Genomic DNA, 15,512 nt, shown 5'->3' with positions numbered 1-15,512 from the left:
TTATGGGTGGAAGAACAATAACAATCATCCAAAAGCACAATAATTGAAGAACTTCGAACTCTTCAAACTTATTAACAATCTCTACGGCCATGTGGTAGACGGTCATCCCTTATATTGTGTACTTTAAGCTACTTTTCTTTGGACCATCAATTTTTTAGAAAAAGAAAAGATCTAGTGTATGGGGCTCATTTTGTTACATAAGAAATTTTTCAATTCTAAAAGATAAACATTGCAAATCTCATACATTAAAAGATAAATATTACAAATCTATCACAATACTTTTTTTAAATAATTCATAAAGTTAAAGGCAAGACTTGATCATCTTCATATAAAAAAGATACAATGAAAGTTTGCCTATGGTAAAGAAGAGGGTCGAGGAAATATTAGTTTTAATTCTGGACAGAGACATGAAAGAGAAGGTCGAGAGAGAGCAAAAAATTTCTTAAAAAAGATAGAGATATGAGTTTTTAATAAGACTTGCTAATTTATTACTTACTTCAGAAATAAAAAGATACTTTCATAATTTTAATTAATTTTTAATTTAAATAATTATGATTTTGGCTAATTATATATATTGAATCGCTATGTCAAATGTATTTACACAAAAATAGTGTTTGTGAGAGCATGCACCAAAATATCAATATGGAGGGCATTCATGCAAATACCAATTTTTAGAAGAGTATTTATGCAAAAATCCAAAGATTTGTTTGCATGTATACTTTTATAAATAAATAAAATTGTATAAATAGTCTCTAAAATTGCTATTTACATACATACATACATACATACATACATACATACATACATACATATATATATATATATCCTTATAAATATTTCTTTTTGTATATTTACTCATTAAGAATATTTTCGTTATTTTAATTTCAAACTGCTAGTTTCTTATGGGTATATATGCATAATATATATATATATATATATATATATATCCTTGTAAATATTTCTTTTTGTATATTTACTCATTAAGAATATTTTCGTTATTTTAATTTCAAACTGCTAGTTTCTTATGGGCATATATGCATAATATATATATATATATATATATATATATATATATATATATATATATATATATATATATATATATATATATATATATATATATATATATATATATATATATAATAAATATTTGATTAGAATGTATATGTAAATATTAATTTAGAATGATATTTACATAAATTTTGATATTGAGGAGGGAATGTATGAAAAAAGAAAACTCTATTTTTATTAACCAAACCTAGTCCTGATCCGATCCTTAAGTGGACCCGGTATGGATTGGAAGTTAAACCCAAGCCTTAATGGACGCAGGCTTGGGCTTAAACCCGACCCGATCCGATAGCACCTCCGTCCTCGTTCTCATTTTAGTCGAGCGGCAGTCTGCGGAGGTAGAACGCAGAAACTACCAAGTAGCAGTGAGGGTGCAGCAAAAAGAAAACTTTGGCCGTCATCATTCATTCGCTCAGTCGTGCATTCCCGCGCTCTCGACCCCGCTCTCATGGGGAAGCCAAAGCAGCAGGTGATTTCCCGCTTCTTCGCCCCCAAATCCTCCTCTCAAAATCCACCTCCCTCCTCCTCCTCCTCCTCTCCTCCCCTCCTCCCCAAACTTCCCCACAAGATCTCCGCCACCGTCTCCTTCTCCCCGTCCAAGCGCCCCGCAACCCTAACCCCCCCCTCCTCCTCCCCTTCCTCCAAGAAAACCAAAACCCTCGCCATCCCCTCTCCCCCCTACAACCCCTCCCTCCACCAAAAATTCCTCTCCAAGCTCCTCGACCCCCCTTCCTCCTCCCCCTCCCCCTCTTCCACCCCCCAATCCCTCCCTCCGAACCCTAAGTACACCCCTCTCGAGCAGCAAGTCCTCGAGCTCAAATCCAATCACCCCGACGTCCTCCTCATGATCGAGGTCGGCTACAAGTACCGCTTCTTCGGCGACGACGCCGAGATCGCTTCCCGGGTTCTTGGAATTTTCGCCCATGTGGACCATAATTTTCTTACCGCCAGCATCCCGACCTTCCGGCTGAATTTCCATGTTCGCCGGCTCGTCGGGGCCGGCTACAAGGTTGGCGTCGTCAAGCAGACGGAGACGGCAGCGATCAAGGCCCACGGTTCGAACCGGCTCGGGCCGTTCAGTCGGGGGTTGTCGGCCTTGTACACGAGGTCCACGATCGAGGCGGCGGAGGATATGGGGGGTGGTGGCGAGGAGGGACCGGGGGCGGAGAGTAGTAATTATCTTGTTTGTGTTGTGGAGAAGGAGGCCTCGGTGGGGAATAAGAGTTGTGGGATCGAGGGGAGTTTCGAGGTGAAGATTGGGGTGCTGGCGGTGGAGATTTCAACTGGAGAGGTTATTCATGGGGAGTTTAATGATAATGGGATGAGGTCGGGGCTTGAGGCGGCGATTCTGAGCTTATCTCCTGCTGAGATTCTTCTTGGCGAACCCCTGTCGATGGCGACAGAGAAGGTAATAGCTTTTTAAAATGTTTCCATTAATGTTTTCCTTAGTTATTTGAACTGACTGTATAATTGTTTGTATTTGATCTGGAAAAAGGTTGCACTTGCGTCTTTTGAATAGTAATGATATAATTTTTTTGAAAAGAGCAATGCTATAGTAGCCCTCATGACTTCCCCCGTTCGGAAAGAAATTTAAGTGAGAGATTTCAAGAGGGCTATCAGACTACTATTCATTACTTTCAAGACTGGGTTTTTTAACCAATAATTTAATGAAGTTCATCGTTGCCTTATTGGTTTCCTGTATTTGGTATATTTTTATGAACTTGAAGCAAACATATAGATCATGTTGCATGTTGCTTATTGCAATTACTCTGCACAGCATCTCGTGGTATGTTCTTATAGTTTATCTCTTCATATACATTAAATCTTTTTGCCCACTATTCCGCATACTTTATATGACTTAACTGATGATTAACTATAATGCCATATTGTACTATGCCAAATGGGTCTACTTCTTGACACATGTCATAAATGGTAGAATATCGCTTTAACCATGAGTGACCATCAATTTATTTTATTTTGCAAGTATATTATAATAGAAATTGTACATTTTTTAGATTATATAAGTGTAATGTTTTGGCAGAATGGTGATATTTTTTGGTTAAATAAGTGCTACTCCCTCCTGCCATTAATCTCTTCAAGTCTCACCCTCATTTTGTCGCAGCATTCAATTTCCATCATCACTCATACAATTTATACATTGGGTTCTTTCTGATTTTCTTTTCAGAACTCTTTATTGTTGGCTAGTTGAAACGTTTTTGCTAATTATTTTTAGCTACTATTGGCATATGCTGGACCCTCATCTAATGTCCGAGTCGAGCATACATCGCGTGATTGTTTTAATGATGGGGGTGCACTTGCTGAAGTGATGTCTTTATATGAGAGCGTAGGTGATGATACTCTGATTGCTGAACATGAAACCCAAGTTTTGGACATGAGCAAGGAGGAAAACCATCACCTTGGAATTGAGGTATGCTTTTTCATTTAATATATCCAACATCATGGTTGATATTAAATTACTTGTACTAGCAATTGAGCTCTTTGTTGCCAAGGATTCTATTGTCGGTCTTCAGATTAGACACCAGTGGTTGGCGTTAGTTCAAAATATTGTCCTTTTCCGCTCTTGCTTGCTGCAGGGAATCATGTCTATGCCTGAATTAGCCGTGCAAGCATTGGCGTTGACCATCCGTTACCTTAAGCAGTTTGGTTTGGAAAGGATATTGTCTTTGGGTGCTTCATTGCGACCTTTTTCTAGCACCTTTGAAATGACTTTATCAGCAAATACACTTCATCAACTCGAGGTAATTTTTAGCACTGAACTATAAATTATGTTGAAATATTATTTACTTGTTTGGTTTGTAAAATTATTGGCTAAGATTTGGTATTTTGGTCTGAGCGAGAAAACCATTCTTATCCTGAAAGATAAGTTGTACAAGAGTACTGTCTTTCTTCATTTTAAGATTTGCTCTGCTCCTCCTTTAGTGTTATGTTAATATTCATGTGATTGCCTGGAGTGGTCCATATAACCATGTTGTTTCTCAACTTGGCTATTTAGCTTCTTTAAATACTTGCCATAATCCTTATTACATGTCTTGCATGTATAAGATCATATGCTTCTGCGAGAAACAGGTGCATCAATGTGATTAAAGAAGTTAAAGAACACATCCTATCGATTAAGGTATTGACTTCATATGCTTCTAATTTAGTAATCCATATGATGGGTGCTTGATAAAGCGATGCTTCATTTTTTTCTCTAGAAAGATGAAAATGAACGTGTTAGGGGTTTATCTAATGTTAACAAGATATCAAGGTTTCTCTCCTAATATTTTTCATGCTTTGGATAGTTGATGGTGATACAATCTGTAAGTCTTGTCTGCTGCTGCCTGCTAGTGATACAATCAGCTGTTGGATGGATTGCTGTAGTTGTTGCATGACTCGATGATCAAATATCTGTTCTTTTCATTGGCTGTACATAACAGGCTAGAAATTTCTTTTCTCAGTTTGGGGTTAAATTTATTTTAAGTCTGGCAACTAAAAGCATACATTATTGATGGCGATGAAGGGGGAATTGACATCAATGGGAACTATCAAAATGGTCATGTAAGAAACAGCTAAAAACACCAACAGCTATAGGCCATTGGCACCCTTTTTCTGTAAATGAGAGGTCTCAAGTTCAAACTTGAGTGGTGGCCAATAACCACCATGTTCTAAAAGAAAAAGAAAAACAGAAAAAAAAAGAAAAAGGAGCTATGAAAGAAAGTGAAGATGTCTACTTTTCTAGAGGGAATAAAGTGGAGAAGGTTGGTGGGGGATAAAAACGTGAAAATATCCTATGTGATTAGAATGATGTTTATTTTATATTGCTCCATTAGCTTGTAAATTTCCACATTTTGTCATCTTAGAACGAAAGTAAGAACCACTGTAGCACAATTGAATTTTATTGTGTAACTCTATAAGTGTTGCAACTTTAGCCATACTTGTAACCTTTTAATTTAGCAGAATTCCTTAAATTGATGTGAGCTTTTTCAGGTCTTGAAGAACAACTCAGATGGTTCTATGGAAGGATCATTACTCCAAGCTATGAACCATACCTGTACTGCATTTGGTTCAAGGCTTTTCAAACATTGGGTAAGGCTTGGCTAGACACATAAATGTGCACATCAGATTCGTGTCTATATATATGTGTATAGGTATCAAGTGAAATTGTACATTCATTAAAATGCCTACAAATGGAAAAAAGGGGGAGGGGTGGGGGGTGGAGGGGGTGGAATCCAGTATCAGATGTTTCTTGCAGTAGTCTCACATACAAATGCTCATCTAGCCCAATCATACTGAAGGATATGTTTGTCTTCCTGTCTGATTATTTATTCTCTGTTAGACTTTTGATCTTTTTGCAGGTGACTCATCCTTTATGTGATAGAAACTCGATAGTTGCTCGTCTCGATGCAGTTTCTGAGATTGCTGAATCAATGGGGTCATGTAGAGGTTCACAAAATGAAATTGAGCTTGAACGGGAGAATCTCCGCAATGCACTTGTGCAACCTGAACTTGATAATATTCTTTCTTCAGTTTTGATGATGTTGGGGAAGTCACCTGATATTCAACGAGGAATAACAAGAATTTTTCACCGCACAGCCACAGCATCTGAGGTATTATATTTATCTTTGTGCCAAAGATCCATGATCACAATAAGAAGTCAGACAACCCTCATGATCTGTTGTAAAGACATTTGAAAGACCTAAACTTGTCTTTACGCTAGTTGTAAGTGCATCCTATAAAATGCCTTGGTGCTGTGACAACCATATAGTAGTTTTACTACAAACACTACTAATTGTCATTCTTTTCTTGTGTTGTGGTTGTGGTGTATCTTTTACTTGCTTATTCACTATCATACATGTTCTTATTTTGATCACTTGTCCGCATTTATGGATCAATCAATATTAAGCTTCTTCCCAACACTTGTTTATGTTGCAACAAGGTAGTAAAGCTTCTCCTTTGCTTTCCATGAGTCTTGGAGAACTTTCTGAAGGTAAAAGTATCATTGCTGAATCTTGTGATTGCATTTGAAAATTACATTTTTCTCTTTCTATCGAGATAATTTGATATTTCTCACCTCCGTACTCACCATTTTAGAACAAAAATCTGGATCTCTACAATCTGATTGCATCTCACTAATGAATGTTGTGAAAGCAATGAAGATGACTTTTTTAATAGTATTAAAAATTGAATTCTTATATATGAATTGTCCACATGGCGGGAATCAGGGCAAGCTCTAATATTGCTAGGAGCCTTAAAGTGGGGCTCTTTCTTCAATCAAAGTAGACAACAAGTTTTACAAAAATAAACTGTCACTAAGGGCCTGTTTACAAAAATCGAATTCTTATATATGAATCGTCCACATGGCGGGAATCAGGGCAAGCTCTAATTTTGCTAGGAAACTTAAAGTGGGGCTCTTTCTTCAATCACAGTAGACAACAAGTTTAACAAGTTTTCAGAAGTCCAAGGAGAAAATTCAACTTGAATGAACATATATCTATAATGAAACCCTTTTGTTTTTTTAATTGTTTGCATAACCTTTAGAGCTTTTCACAAACAGATGTATTGATTTCGGAAAAAATGAAAATAAAAGCAAAGAACGGTAGTTGTTAGAAGTTCTGGGCAAATGCAAACTCCAACATCAGTTTCCAGGCAATATTTCACTTGTTTGTATGAAACAAAAACACAAAAACAGAAACCATAGCAAACAGGCCCTAAATAAATGCATCTCAAGTAAATAGATGAAGATGACTGAAATTAACTGGTTACTGAGTAGGAGATTCCCAGAAACCGTTTCTTCACGAATGCTAGTGTGCCTCCTTTTCTTGATGCAATGTAACATAACATGTGAGAAGAATAAGGAACACGCTCTTGCTACCTCTAGAAAAAAAAGTCGTGGCTTGGTCCTGCATGGAACAAAAGCCCCTCTTTAAGCTGTTTTGCAAAGCTCTTCCTTTTATTGTCGCTGGCAGAAGTTTATTGGGTAAAAACTAGGTCTAATGGGCTTCTTATCCAATGTGCTCTTTGATCCTAAAAATCAACTTCATATCTCTGTTTTCATAATCTTTCATAATCTGCTCTCCCCCCTCCCCCTCCACACACACACAAAAAAAAAGGAAAAAAGAAAACAACCACAACAAGAAAAGAAAAAGGACAATGCTTCCCTTCAGAGTGATGCTATAATCGATATGATGCAGTGTGTACTCGAAAATGTACCCAGCATTTACTCTAATCAAAAGATGTAGAGGAACTGAATGCAAGTGCTATAACTCTAAAATGTCACTTTCATTAACACTAGCAAGTAAACAGATCAACAGAAATGCTGCCGTGATCTAAATAGAGGAGGGAAAGTGATGAAGCTATAGACAATCCAATTTTGACGATCCCTCCTTGGTCAATGAATGTGCCATATCAAAGGCATAGAACTAAATCTAAGGAACCAAGACACTTCCCTTCAAATAGCTCATTCAGTGTTCTTAGAACCACCTTCTGCTATGAGGTTGGATTGGAATCTCTGGCATGACCGTGTCCTTCCTTATGGCAGGAACCTTTGCTTCTTTGAAGTTATCCTGATAGGTCCAGATATACTTCCAAATGCACTATAGCAATCATATTTCCAAATGTTTGTTATGCATAGGCTTCTTTGGACAAATTGATCAACTACACTACAATGTTATTTTTTCGATCTTCTCACCTAGAATTTTCACCAGTAAAGAAAAAAATATTTTCTCGAGGCATAAAAATGACGACTACCAAAAAATTCATTACATGTGTTCTGCAGTTACTTCCCCTATTTTATATATCTTATGCAAAGCTGGGCTGTCGGGCAACCCAAACTAAGGTTATAAATTCCAAGGTCAGAATAATTTAACTAATTGTCTTAATAAATTTCCAATGACAAAAGATAATCTCGTCTACGTGTTAACCACAGTTATGTGGGAACCATTCTACTGTGCTAGTTGGTTTGAATCATTCTAGATTCCAAGTTTTCTAAATCAACGTGACATTGTACCAGAATGACCTGAGAATCACTTAATATGTTTTGGTGGTTGACAGTGGTTCAAGTTGGGATTTGTTGATGTTGGGTGGTAATCTTGATTCAAACGTTGGTAGATGGATTTATTGTTCTGTTTAATGATAGTCCTGATAATTAATCTTTTTCAACTTAGCAATTGGTAGATATGGTGGTTACTGCCCCCAGTTTGCTCACTATTTTATATTTGATGTTACAGGTCATTGGAGTCATTGAGGCTGTCCTAACCTCTGCGAAGCAATTACAAAACCTTCGTGTTGAGGATAACGAGGAAATTGTTAAATCTGCTTTACTCAGAAGGCTAATTTGTACTGCTTCATCATCTACTATCATCACTCATGCTGCAAAACTTTTATCTTGCCTAAACAAGGAAGCAGCTGAACAGCGTGATGTGTTAAATTTATTTATTGCTTATGGTGATCAGTTTCCAGAGGTAAAAAATACAGCTAGGTCAAATGATTGCCCTGTACAGATTTATATTTTATAATATTTGTTTTTTTTCTCATCCACAGGTTGCTAGAGGCCGTCTAGCTGTTCAGATGGCAGAAGAGAAGCTGGATTCATTAATTTCTCAGTACCGAAAGCAACTTGGAATGCGCAACTTGGAATTCATGAGTGTATCTGGAACGACACACTTGATAGAAGTAATTTTGTTAATTAATTCTGATTGAACCTTTTCTTCATATGTTAAAATGCAAAAGCAGGGTTCTCCAGTCATAATCTATGCCTTTAGCTGGCATTCATTTACATCCATTTTTCCACAAGCAATAGATTTTTTATTTTTTATTTTACACTACAAATCGATTATTCTGTATTTTGTTTATCTTATGGTTTGTCATGTATTTGTTTTACCTGCTTTGCACTGGGTTTACCAGCAATTCACATGAAAGTTGTTGTACCACCCCAACAATTTATACAAATCTTAAGTTGTTTCTAGTAGTTGGTCATGCCAATGAGCAATAAATCTTATGTTGCATAGATATAGCCTCAGACAAGATATGATCAAGAATTTTCCTTGAAGTTTTTTGTTTTGGACATGATCAGAATATTTTTTCTTTTTCACTTTGTATATAATAATGGGAACATCATGACATGGCCACATGCAAATGCAAGCTGTTGAAGTCTTTGACCACATGTAAATTCAAGGCTAGGCTGTTGAATTCTTTCTCTTTCCAATTGTAAGTTTTCCTTTTTCACTAGGGATGTAATGACGTTTATGCTCGTGCTGCAGCTGTCCTCAGAGGCAAGGGTTCCATCAAACTGGGTCAGAGTTAGTAGTACCAAGAAAACTATCCGATATCACCCCCCAGAAGTCTTGACAGCCTTAGACAAATTGTTGCTTGCCAAGGAAGAACTTGCTGTTGCCTGCAGGACTACCTGGGATAATTTTTTAATGGGCTTTTCTAAATACTATACCCAATTTCGAGCAGCTGTTCAAGCATTAGCTGCATTGGACTGTCTGCATTCACTTGCCATTCTTTCAAGAAATCAGGTAACTGCAAGTGAGGTTGTTTTATTACCATCTGCATCTCATAGTATCCACATTTATTCGGTCACTTCATTATATACTTTGCGCATTTGCAGAATTATGTGCAGCCAATTTTTTTTAACAGTGATGAACCAAGTCAAATTCGTATCACTTCAGGTCGTCACCCGGTGAGTGAAACTTAATATCATATGATATTGAAGGCTCTTTGGGTCTATCAAAACTATGCTGGATTTTCTATGGTTGCAAATACAGACTTATGTTATACGAGTACAAGTGGTAGTGTTACCTGGACACTTGCGTCCAGCTCCAAAAATTTATGTCTGATATGTATCTGATTGGATACTTGGATACCTATGAAGTTCTTTTGTAGCCATTTTTAAAAATCAAAAGAGAGTTGTACTCTTCTAGGCTCTAGCAATGAGTTTGATCCTCTAATTTGATATTATGAGTAGTTGTTCTTTGTTGACATTTGTTAAGGATGTAGGCATTGACACAATTTTGCAAAATAATATTTTGCTAATATTTGTATGTTAATTTGAAAGTTTGAGAGAGAATATTTTGAAAGATTTTAACTAAGGTTTGCCATCTCGGTATCAGACCTGTATCGGTGCCATCCTATTATTGTGTCAGTATGCGGTATGGTCTGAGACGACAAGACATACCGAGTGTCGGTATGGTACAAGACTGCATACCAGTTCGGTCTCGGTATCGTACGGTATGCTTGCTATGGTACAATAGGAATCTGTATGGGGAACCTTGATCTTAACAAGTAATATCTTATTAACATTTTTTTTAATGTTTAAATATATAATGCTTCAAGGTATAAATATGTAATCAAGTTAAATTTAGATGTTATCCTACATATTCTTGTATCTCTTTTTTTCCCTCTTGCTGAGTCAGACACTTGGATACTTGTCTGAATTTGATTCTCATGTCCGTGTCCATGCAATATTGACAAATGGAGGGTTATGACTTTTTCTTGTTTTTGATTTCTGAAGGGTAAGAGTAGAGCGGAAAAGTAGCAGTTCAGAGATGGCAAGAATTCTCCCGTCAAACACTATTCCAAACTTTTTGACAACTACATCTATTCAAAATAAGACAGACCCCTGGTTGCTTTGTGTTTTGCGTGTTTGACTCTTGGAAATCCTCACTGCTCTGGAGGATAGCATCTGCTCTAAGCTCCTTTGAGGTGCCACATTTACAGTGAGGATAGCATCTACTCATGTTGCTAATCACACCAGGAATTTTGTCAGGAGTTTCATCTGGGACTCTCTCTCCTCTTCAGCTTCAAAGTTGTATAATGTATCTGCCTTACCAAAAACAAGAAACCCTCACCGTGGGTGCCTTCTTCTTCTTCTTCTTGCTGCTGTTGCTGCTGCTCTCCTCCTCCTCCTCCTCCTCCTCCTCCTTGTTCATGCTGCTGCTGCTCCTCTCCTCCACCACCTCCTCCTTCAGAACAGGCCCATAGGAAATGGGTTGCATAAGGGGAGTAGCCCTCCCCATATAACTTCTTCTTGTTCTGCTGCTGCTGCTTCTGTGCTCTTCCTCCTCCTCAAGAACAGGCCCGTAGGCAACGGGTTGCGTAATGGGGAGTAGCCCTCCCTATATACCCTAACGCCCCAGACCCTGGTGAAAGCGAGACTTTACCAGTTTGGTCAGCTGCTAACTTTGAAAATAACCAAAAAAAGTACCTTGTACTAATTTTTTATATATTCTATATAGCATATACAATATTATTACCTTGACAAATCTCTTGATTTTGATTTCTTGTTGTTGCTGAATCAGACTCTCTGCCATATCAAATTCCTTTTCCCATGCCTGAATTTTTGCGACTCTATATCTAAGCAGTTAATTTTCATTTGGGCATGTTCATCAAATAAATAACACATTTTCTTCAAGCGTTGATATTTCCTCTGCAGGTTCTAGAGTCAATATTGGGAGATAACTTTGTTCCAAATGACACCAACTTACATGAGGATGGTGAGTACTGTCAGATTGTTACAGGACCAAACATGGGCGGAAAGAGTTGCTACATTCGCCAAGTTGCCCTCATAGCTATTATGGCTCAGGTATAATTAGGTCTTTGATTGGTATCACCTATATACACCTATTGGCTATCATGTACATTAGTTGTACCTTGGACCAGTTTAGTTTTACTACCATGAAGAGTTACCAAAATTTTGACTTTTTGTTATTCGGGTGCCACTTACACAAAATCGTAAGACCCAGCAATTCCAGGTCTATATATATATATATTTTAATTTTTTTATTCTGAAGTACAATTGCAGACTAGTTTATTGCTGGCATTATCCTTGTTTGCTGATTAGATTAAGGGTAACATTCGTCTGCAAAAAAATGGTTGACCACTCATTGTGGTGTCAATACTGTACTTTTGATATATCTTGTAGTTTTAGTTCAGTATGAACAATAGAAGGAAACAAATAGGATGCTGGTTGCCTGACCTTTATAATGGTTTAATCAGTGGCTAAAGGCACTTTTAGAATGACAATTGTTTCATTAAAATGTACCTCTGATCCCTTTAGGTCGGTTCCTTTGTACCAGCATCATCAGCAAAGTTGCATGTATTGGATGGCATATATACCCGTATGGGTGCGTCAGATAGCATCCAGCAAGGAACAAGCACCTTCTTGGAAGAATTGAGTGAAGCTTCTCATATAGTACATAACTGCTCATCACGTTCACTGGTCATCATTGATGAGCTTGGCCGGGGCACAAGCACACATGATGGTGTTGCAATTGCTTATGCAACACTACATTACCTTCTTAAGCAGAAGAAATGCATGGTTCTTTTTGTCACCCACTATCCCAAGATTTTGGATATCCAGAAAGAATTTGAAGGGTCTGTTGGGGCATACCATGTTTCCTATCTGACTTCACAGAAACCTTTCAAACTTACTGATTCAAAATCCAAATTTAGTGTCGGGGAATCAGACCAAGGAGAGGTTACTTTCCTTTATAAAGTTGTTCTTGGTGCATCAGATAAGAGCTTTGGTCTTAATGTTGCCAGACTTGCACAGGTAAGTTCTTGTACACCTAATTTCAGTTATCTCTGGTTTATTATATGCAAATGCCAACCTATCTACTAAAGCATCGTTTGCTTTGTTGCTTCATGCAACATTGTGGCGAATGTAGCATTAGATCCCTAATTATCAAAGATGTTCTCCACCATGAATAATCTTTATGCAGGGACAGTGGTGATGGCACTTGATATTCATTGCCCCTTCTTTTGACTCTTTGGATGTTTGTGATAGTGCTTTATGTTCGATACTTTTCTTGGTGCAAGTTCATATAAATCTAGTTCTTCCGCATTATTCATGTGCATCATTGTTGTTCTAAAAGCCATGTTCCAAAACTCTATCCACCACAGTAGTTCGAGTTGAGGCCAACGTTACTGAAAAGGAGATAGGACTGACCAAAATTTATCTTTATACCATTTGATACACTTTTGTCTGCTTCAACTCTATTCCGAGCTGTAATCAATGTAGTGTTTGAATAAATCATCTAACAGATTTAGACTAACCATGTATTGTTACTTTCCTCTACATATAATCGGACTCAAAGACTTGACCCTAAAACTTGGAATTTACTAAACCAGAAAAATTTACTAAATTTCACTTCAGAATGTTAGTTCTTCATGTTAGCTACTCCAATGAGGTATCATGTAGTCAAATGCTTCATAAATTGTATTACAATGACGTGTTTATTGTTTCTTGATTTAAACTTTCTCAAATTTATCTTCCTAGTTTAGTTTCTTTAAAACATAGAAATGCTTCTAAGCATGTCTTTCTTTCTTCCTTTTTTCTCAAGCAGATAGGCACCTCAGACTTTTCGTAGTTTTCTACATTGACATGTATCTTTCTTCTTCTAGCTTGGTTTGCATTTAATTCGTTCCTTCCATCTTCGTTGTGTTAGCATTTTAACGCTGGGATGGTTTTAGCTATCTACCCTGCAAGGTACAAATTTACAAGGGATTTTTTAAGGGTCTACGTTGGTTCTTGTGTTTTTCTTTCCGAGGAAAAGGCCTGAGAAATAATTCCAATTAGGATTATATTCTTTTACATATGCAGCAGAATAAATTTTTGTAGATGGTGTGACTGTGCCCCTTCATGAGCCTGAGCCTGAGTCTGCACTGCATTGGTATAAGATTGTGATTGCATGACTTTTTTAAATGTATGATTGATTTTGCACCTTTGCTCTTGCATTTTCTGTTTCCTTTGCGATCATGTGTGTGATATATTGCTGTCACTTTGCCAGCTACCATCTTCATGTATTGCACGAGCTGCTATCATGGCTGCAAAATTAGAAGCAGAGGTAAGCGAATGGGTGGGAAATGGAGCACGGAACCCTAAAGAAACGCCAACCCAAAATGAAGTAGGGAGAAACTATTCTAATTCAACTGGTTTTTCATTTAGAGAACATGATCGCTATGAAAAATTAGGAGAAGTATGCCACAATCTGTTGTCCTGTATAAAATCTGCATTGGATGATGCTGAGCCAACGAACATCTTACACACTTTAAAAGATGCAAGAGAGCTTGCATTGAAGATGATAAGCGGGTAAGCGTCCAGGGACGCTATGGAAGCTAAAGGAGTTATAGAACTTAAATATGCTCTGGCTGCTATACTGGTGCTACAAAAATGGAGAGCCTTTTTTTTTCGGAAAAAATAATTAAGTTTTGATAGTTCATCCTTTGTGTAATCCTTCAGCTGTTACCAGTTTCGTATATTTTGATCTGAGAGGGTCTAGCAAGATTTATGCTTGCTCTTGTTCCTGCTGTTAATTGAAGAGAGAGGGAAGGGAAGGGTATTTATTTTTCAGACTCCCAAATCCTCCTGGACAGCGAAGATAATTTCATGTTCCGGAATGGAAGAGCTGCTGGTCTTGCGGACTTGACAACGCAGGAAAAATAGAGGCTGGTGTAGCTGTAACTGTGAGGAGACCTGTGGCTGTATCTAATGAAATGTTTTGGCTTTGTCATCATTTTGAGAAGGCCCTTGATCACACAATAGAAGAATGCATTTATGTGGAATGTACCGCATTGCATATATGCATGTATGTCGATGCATTTACTGGTTAATATTATGTGGTTTGAACTTGCCGAGAGCTACTGGCTCGTCATGGTTTACTGTCCTATTCCCAGTTCGCACTCAAGGGGGCCTCGCCTGGCTTGGGGATAGCATGGCTGCTACTGGGTAGAGCAGCCTTTTTCTCTTTTTTCCTGGCCTGACCCAATGTTGTGGTCTTGTGGAATTATCCACCAAAACCAATAGCATGATTGGTTGTTCACAGGCGGCGGCAAGCCATGATCTGATTTGGACCCAACCTGAAACTTGGATCCATAACTTCGAGACCTGAATTCCCGAAAGATTTTTGTTTTCGAATGACTTGGATGAGGGCTTTGGTGGCTCCAATCAATTTGTTTTACAAACTTAAAAATCGTTCCGATCTGAATGGACTTGTGGTGACTACCCTAGATGATCCCCAAAGTTCAGAAAAAAGTTGATGGAGACAAAATGAAACAAACTTGTTCTTTCAAAGAATCTCTTTCGAGTATTGGGCAGCATGGGAGGCAATCAAATCGTTTATATTGTTTACCTTTTGATAGACATGAATGGCAAGAATCTATACCTTTTTGAAAGTGTATGTATATCCCGAAGCAGCGGTTGCCCATCGTCATACTTGTTTTGGTCTTGAATCTACTCGATCACCGTAATCGGGTTCTATTTAAGATAAATACAATCTGCATCTAGAATTAGCTTTATATAGGTGATGTTCTTTTATGCAGCTCTTAGTTCTGTTCCTATGATGGTCATGTCGAATATACGACGTTCTCCGGCTGCGACGAGTCTGAAGTCATGATCTCCACCTACTCCTCTGCATCACCCTCAGAAATATCTGTCCTAACCT

General features: G+C 37.7%; 1 protein-coding gene across 3 annotated transcripts; it reads left to right on the top strand.

Moving 5' to 3' along the window:
- The first annotated feature begins 1,414 nt into the window (after window positions 1-1,414).
- On the top strand, window positions 1,415-14,634 carry MSH3 (homolog of DNA mismatch repair protein MSH3). Of its 3 annotated transcripts, none has more exons than XM_026809367.4 (12): window positions 1,415-2,476; window positions 3,302-3,496; window positions 3,663-3,827; window positions 5,056-5,154; window positions 5,424-5,675; window positions 8,295-8,528; window positions 8,608-8,739; window positions 9,327-9,587; window positions 9,680-9,751; window positions 11,504-11,653; window positions 12,128-12,622; window positions 13,860-14,634. In XM_026809367.4, the coding sequence occupies exons 1-12, from the start codon at window positions 1,517-1,519 to the stop codon at window positions 14,163-14,165; spliced, it is 3,321 nt and encodes a 1,106-aa protein (XP_026665168.4). In that variant the 5' UTR covers window positions 1,415-1,516; the 3' UTR covers window positions 14,166-14,634. The 3 variants fall into 3 exon arrangements, 2 of the variants coding, with proteins under 2 accessions (XP_026665168.4, XP_088568929.2); XR_015974156.2 differs by having other exon boundaries at window positions 1,416-2,476; window positions 12,147-12,622; XM_088712803.2 differs by lacking the exon at window positions 12,128-12,622 and having other exon boundaries at window positions 1,416-2,476.
- The last annotated feature ends 878 nt before the right edge of the window (window positions 14,635-15,512 follow it).

The sequence above is a fragment of the Phoenix dactylifera genome, chromosome 16, assembly GCF_051530095.1.
Source record: "Phoenix dactylifera cultivar Ajwa chromosome 16, Ajwa_hap1_PhDact_Kaust_v1.1, whole genome shotgun sequence".
Taxonomy (NCBI): Eukaryota; Viridiplantae; Streptophyta; class Magnoliopsida; order Arecales; family Arecaceae; genus Phoenix; species Phoenix dactylifera.
This window is presented reverse-complemented; position numbering and strand designations above follow the sequence as displayed.